The sequence below is a fragment of the Lactuca serriola genome, chromosome 5 (assembly GCF_051521515.1).
Source record: "Lactuca serriola cultivar US96UC23 chromosome 5, Lser_US96UC23_V15, whole genome shotgun sequence".
NCBI lineage: Eukaryota > Viridiplantae > Streptophyta > Magnoliopsida > Asterales > Asteraceae > Lactuca > Lactuca serriola.
Window position 1 is genome coordinate 225,483,322 of NC_136412.1, and position 6,672 is coordinate 225,489,993.

Sequence of the window (6,672 nt, forward strand, 5' to 3'; positions counted from 1 at the left end):
TTTTTCTTTTCTCAAAAATTCATCTTTACGAAAATTGATTTTCCTTTGAAAATTTCTATACCAATTCCACAGTTTGAGTTCAGACAGACCCGAAAGTATGTCTGAATCCCTCAAACCAAGGCTCCGATACCAACTTGTAACGACCCAAAAATCCATACCCAAAAGTTTCGTTTTTAATTTAATAAACAAACCACAAGTGTCAACCATTCATACAAAACATATCACATCAGAGTATCATGCCCAAAACATTATTTTATTTTATCAGAGTAAAACATCCTAGGTTGGCTAAATAATGGTGTGTGTCATGCGATCACCCCGAGCTCTTCCCTCCGCTACCGGAAGTACCTAAAACCAAAACTAAAACCGTAAGCACAAAGCTTAGTCAGTTCCCCAACCTACCACATACCATACACATAACTGCATACTGAAAATACTGCGCCTCGCCCGCTACGGTAGGCCCAGCCTGGTTTTGAGCCCCGCTCGGTGTACAGATATGTTTCTCTTAGGCCCCGCCAGTCTCTGGGCCCTGCCCGCTAAACATATACTAACATATAAAATATCGCATAACACATAAACTATAACTACTCTACTGCATTCATGTATTGAGGCCTCGCCCGTCTTGGGCCCCACCCCTGGCCTACTACTAATAAGTCATGGAACCCTATCCACGCTCCTACTGATAGTGAGATACGGGCCCAACCCACACTCACTCCTTTCCTACCTTGGGCCTCGCCCCTGATCTACTGTCAATGAGATATGGCACACCATCCACATTCTGCTGTTCGTGAGATACGGGACCTCGCCCATACTCACCTCCCTACCAGACACATACATGTATCACACAGACAACAAGTATAAACTATCATGTAAACCGTTCCTTGGGCACCCGCCCGCTAACATTGGACCTTGGTCCTAAACATCATACAGGCATACAGTGCCTAAGGCTAATCCCCGGGTCTTCCTACTTATAACTACATGGGCCGGCATTGTGGTCGTAGACCCATTCACACAACGGGATAGTCACATGCACTGCTGAACTCTGCTGATAACCCTCTAGCTGTTATCCGACAACTCTCCAAACCGCTGCTCCTCTAGCTCCCCGAGCTACCAATACCAATAATAACACTTAGCCTAACTGTCCTCCCGAAGTCAGCTAGGTCAACTCTTGTAGCACCTGGTTCCTGGTATGTATTTTATTTAACTATTTGTGCATTTTTGGCTTTGGACTCGGCGAGTTGAAGGAGCAACTCACCGAGTAGAAGCAGGATGAGATGCGGGGTTTAAATGATGGACTCGGCGAGTCGGGTCCTAGACTCGGCCAGTAGCCTCTATCTGGACAAAAACCCTAATCTGAGGGTTTGCACCTGATAGAACCTTGTCCCGTATGAGACCTTGCTTCTGACTCTGGGATGAGATCTTCTCGATCGCCTGATTATAACTGCAAGATCACAAAGAACAAGGGCCGTCAGCCGCTTCCCGGGAGAACGCTCCGACGGTCAAGTTAGGATGACTCTAGGGTTTGTGTTTGTTCTCTCAAGATCGGTTAGAGAGCTTACCTCGCTGGTCTTGTGTGCACATCCTTTTATACCTAGCGTTCCTGCCTGGTTCGTACCAAACATGATCACTTTTAGAGGAGACAAGGTCAGAGGCGCTGATTGGAGGGTCGTGCGCCCTCAACCGCTAGAGCGCTCTCATTGGCTCCGACGGTAATGCTCTGATCCTGCCCTTTGTCTCCTGACCGTATCTTTTGTCTTGGAGCAAGGAGCGTTACTTGGCGGGCGCGAGCCTTTGGCCTGTCCGTTTCGCTCCCGGGGGCGCTAGCGGACGCTGAGCCTGCTGGGCTAAGCCTGGCTGGTGTGCCCGGCTCTAGGGCTTGGACGCGGTTCTGTTGTGCTGCCCTAGGCACACCATCAAGTCCCCCAGTCCAGTAGCCGTAGCGTTGCAGCGCTAGTTATGGTGTTCTGGACTTAACTGATTGACGTGTGTCCGTCGTTACTCCGCTCTTTATGGCGACGTGACTGCGTGTAACTGGTTACGTCAGCGTGTCAGACATTTAAATGTCCCGCATCTTCTTCTTCCTTTAAAGGTGGTTTACGGAGAACGATTCTCGCCATTTCTTCCCTCTTTTCCCTACGTATTCGTCTTTTCTCTCCTTTCATGGCTAATCTTCCCGGAATTGTCCCTTCTGACGTCGAGTATCAACAGTTGGAGGCCACTTATGGCTTCTCTCCTTTAGAAGGTGTGGAATTTCCCTCTGATGGCTCTAGCATCTTTTCTCCCCCCTGGAAAAATATGGGTTTTCCTAAAAACCCTAGATGCTGGTATACGATTTCCTTTGACAGATTTCCAAGAGGAGGTTCTTCAAAAGGATGGCTGTATTCTTCAGATGTTGACCCCTAATAATGTCAACAAAGTGGTTGCTTTCGAGATGATCTGTAGAGCCAATGGGTATGTTCCTGACTACTTCGTCTTCAGGTTCTTCTTCCGGTTCTGCCTTACCGGAGATAAGTGTACTTTTTCGGCTCGGCGAGGGGGACATGCCCTAGTTCCTGATGGGCGCACCCCCAAGAATTGGCAAGACAAGTGGTTGTGGGTGAATCAGGAACTGGTTGGGAGTGGTCGCTACTGTGCCAATGCTTTCGCCGATACTGTCCCTAAGATCTTCCCTCACAATTAAGAAGTCGCCGATTTCCTGTAAAGTGTGCAGGTAACCGTTGAAGATTACTCCGAAGCGCTTCTGTCCAGGGTAGGGATGAGCCCCTCCTGGAGGCGGCGTGCCAAGATGGCGGTGTTCTACTCCGTCATTGATGGTGAGTGTCGCCTTCGTCCTGTTTCTCTCTTTACTTTACTTTTTTTTTGGTGTTTCTCTTAACCGCCTCCATGTGACTTATCTTTCATTCTACTTTCTTTAGGTGTTGAGTCCTCCTTATCCATGGATGAGGTGTTGCGTAAACGCTATCGAGGCAAACTGGAGTTTTGTGAGGTGGATCTGTTCGAGCGTCTTCCTCCTCCTCGTCGGGCAGATCGTCTCAACACCCCTACTCCTCCTGTCCCTCCAGCGGGCTCGTCTGCATCTGAGGAAGGTCCGCTGCTTGCCCGCCCAATTTCCTCTGTTATGCCAACGGGCGGTGCTCCTTCCCCTTCCCCGGAAGACGGTGAGGACAGCAAAGAGGGTATCATTGCTGACGTTCGGCGGATGCAGGCGAAACGGAAAGCTGTGCAGGCGATGGGTGAGCCGGTGACTGGTGCTCCTCCTTCCCCCAAGAGGGCGCATACTAGGTGTAGCTTTTCTCGTCTGCTGAGCTCGATGAGTTCCACGCCAGTGAGGTCCTCCTCCGCTGGCGCGGTTGCGATTCCTGATAATGACGTGCAACAGTCAGAGGGAGTCAATAGGGCGACTGAACAACCCGGTTTTTCAGATTTTTCTTCAATCCCTTCTCCAAGTGTTTCGCTTGCCCCTCCCAAGCTTTCTCCCACAAAAGGCTTCGGTCCCCACGGGCCAGTTAAAGTCTCCAAAGATGGTGGCCCTAGTGATGGTGCTTCTGGATCGACGGTTTTTGTGCCATCTTGGGATCTTCGCAATGATTCTTGCCTTTCTGTTCGTGCCAATGCCTTGGAGTTCTCGCGCCATGCCTTCCCTCCAGCTGTAGTGGGGGATATATATACGATGGGTGGACCTGCCCTTGCTCACAACATGGCCTACGTTGCTGCTCAACCGATGTTCTATCTTGTCGCAGGTTCCCGGCGCATCCATAGCCTTGGCGAGATGGAGGCCGCTCATGCCACCTGTGGATCGCGTGTGGCAAGCCTGGAGCGCCGCCTGGGTGAGCTTGACGACAATCTTTGCTTAACTGAAAAGAAATGTGAGTTGTTGGCGTCTGAGAAGAATGTTCTTGACGAGGCTATGGCTGCATTGGAGGCCAAGGTTGATTCTCTCACTCAAATGAACGAAGTTTTAATGATCCAGGTTGAAAGTCTCGAGCGTGACGCCGTTGACCGCGACAAGCTTGTGTCGTCGCTGCAAGCAGATGTGTGCGCTGCTCGTCGAGACTTGGATTGGCTGTTGCAGATCAGTGTTGTGCGTATCGTTGATAAGCTGATAGAGCATCCTGACTTTACCAATGCTATCAGTCTTATCCGCCATGCTGCATATATGGATGGGGTTGAATCTGTCCAGAAAACGTCAGGTGGTGGTCAAAGTGGGGATCTGGGTGCTGGTGTTAGAGGTGATGATGCTGATGGCGTGGTGGATGATAGGGAAGTTTCTGGTGGGTTGGCTGGGAAGGTAGGTGAGGATGATGTTATGGAGGGGGTTGTGGTTGGTGATAAGGCTGTTGGTGATGGTTCGGATCCATAATATTTCTTTGTTTTGTTTAGTCTATGTGTTTTGCTTTGCCATGGTTGAACTGCTAAGAACAATGTTTTCTTTTTTTATTTGTATGTTTGACATGCACTAAGCATTATCTACTATCTACTTTTGTTTTGTGCTTGGCTTATTCGTTTATTTCATATTGCTCAAGATATGCCAAACATTTTGCCTTGTTTCTGGTTACCGTTGACACACTAAGTGTTCACATGGAATGCACTTAGCACTCATCATTCAAACATTGGAGATTATTACACTAAGTATGAGAGATCAGCAATTACATTATTATTTAACCGCGGGTTTTTTAAATACACTAAGTATTAAGCTCACGTCACTTATACATGAGATTCTATATGTGTCGAGTACTAAACTCATGTCTTTAAACATAGAAATACACTGAGTATCAATTTTCATGTCACTTAACATGGATAGACGTACTCTAAGTACTCTAGGATGCAACATACTCAATGGAACATCAACCAACTAGGGTTACATCTTTCCTCTTAGAAAAAATATTTCTTTAGGTTCCTAGCATTCCATGTTCTTGGAATGGGCCTTCCTTCCATCGTCTCTAACACGTATGCCCCATTCCTGTTTGCCTCTGTGACCCTGTATGGGCCTTCCCACGTTGGGCCCAGCTTTCCCTGGGGTTGTACCCGATTGGCCTCATTTTTCCTCAAGAAATACTCGCCCACTTTGAAGGCCTTCTCCTTTACCCTTTGGTTGCAATACCTTTATGTTGCATGTTTGTACGTAGCTTGGCGTACTCCCGACTCTTCGCGTTTCTCCTCTAGGATATCTAAGTTTATCCTCAAGTCTTGTGTGTTGCTTTCCTCGTCTTGTTTGGCCACCCTTAGCGTCTTTACCGCCACTTCCATGGGGACCATGGCTTCGGTCCCACATGTCAAGCTGAAAGGGGGTTTCCTTTGTGCTTTTCCGTGGTGTAGTCCTGTATGACCATAGCACCATTGGTATCTCCTCTGCCCAATTCCCTTTTGCTTTGCCCAACCTCTTTTTGATCCCATTGACAATGGTTCGGTTGGACACCTCCGTTTGACCGTTCGCTTGAGGGTGTGCCACCGATGTGAAGCGTTGGCTTATCCCTTTGGCAGTACACCATTCTCTGAATGGGTTCTCAGCAAATTGCAAACCATTGTCACTGATGAGAACCTTAGGTGTTCTGAATCTTGTCATGATGTTTTTCCACACAAATTTAATCATGTTCCTCCCAGATATGCATGCCAGTGGCTCAGCTTCAATACACTTTGTGAAGTAATCCACGGCTACCACCATATACTTCAACTTCCCTGGTGCTTCTGGGAATGGACCCACTATGTCTATGCCCTACTGGTAGAAAGGCCATGGGCTGGATATGTTGCTTAGCGGCGCCGGGGGTTCCGCCTGGACTGGGGCGTAAGACTGACACTCCCCACATTTCTTGGTTACTTCTACCGTGTCTTGATGTATCGTTGGCCAGTATACCCCCATTCGTAGCACCTTTCCTATCAAAGCCCTCGCCCCTTCGTGTGCGCCTACCTGCCCTAAGTGTGCTTCCTGAAATATCTCTCTCCCCTTGGCTTGATCTACACATTTTAGCCATGGAGACGTGAATCCCTTCTTGTACAATTCCCCGTTCACCATTGCGTATGAGGGCGCCTTTATACGTATTTTTCTGGCCTCGTCATGGTCGTCCGGCAACACTCCTCTCTGGAGGTATTCCCGGAACGGTGTCATCCATGTGGGTCTAGCGGGGGTCAGGATGTTCACCTGCTGTTCATCAATGCTTCTCTCCCGGAGCACCTCCACTAAAACTTTCTTTGACAGGTGGTCAAAACAAGTGGACGCTAGCTTGCTCAAAGCGTCTGCCCTCTTGTTCTCACTTCTGGGTATCTGCTTGATTGCAAAATGGCCGAATGATCCTACCAGTTTCCTTACCATCTTTACATACTTTCCTATTCTTTGGTCACTTACCTCGAAACTCCCATTGACTTGGTTCGCTGCTAACCTTGAGTCGGTTAGTGCTGTTATAGCTTTCGCGCCCATCTATTTGGCGAGTCGCAGACCTGCAAGTAGCACCTCATACGCCGCCTCGTTGTTCGATGTATGGAAGTCGAAACGGAGGGCGTAGGTTACCTCTTCTCCTTCTGGCTAGTCAGGATCAGCCCCGCCCCTGAGCCTTCCCTGCTGGACGCTCCGTCCGTGTACAGGGTCCATGAACCATTGCCGGTATGGGCCTCTTCAAATGCCCACACCTTTTCTTTCGTCGGGTTCCCTCCGTCAGGAATTTCTAGTAAGAAATCAGCCAG

The 6,672-nt window shown here is 48.8% G+C and overlaps 1 protein-coding gene across 1 annotated transcript; it reads right to left on the reverse strand.

Moving 5' to 3' along the window:
• Positions 1-5,710: 5,710 nt before the first annotated feature.
• Positions 5,711-6,409, reverse strand: LOC145050224 (uncharacterized). Its single transcript, XM_078998511.1, has one exon. The coding sequence runs from the start codon at positions 6,407-6,409 to the stop codon at positions 5,711-5,713; it is 699 nt and encodes a 232-aa protein (XP_078854637.1).
• Between the last annotated feature and the right edge of the window lie 263 nt (positions 6,410-6,672).

Excerpts from the sequence above, each read along its gene's own strand:
- LOC145050224 (XM_078998511.1), bottom strand. The coding sequence starts at position 6,409 with ATGGGCGCGAAAGCTATAACAGCACTAACCGACTCAAGGTTAGCAGCG.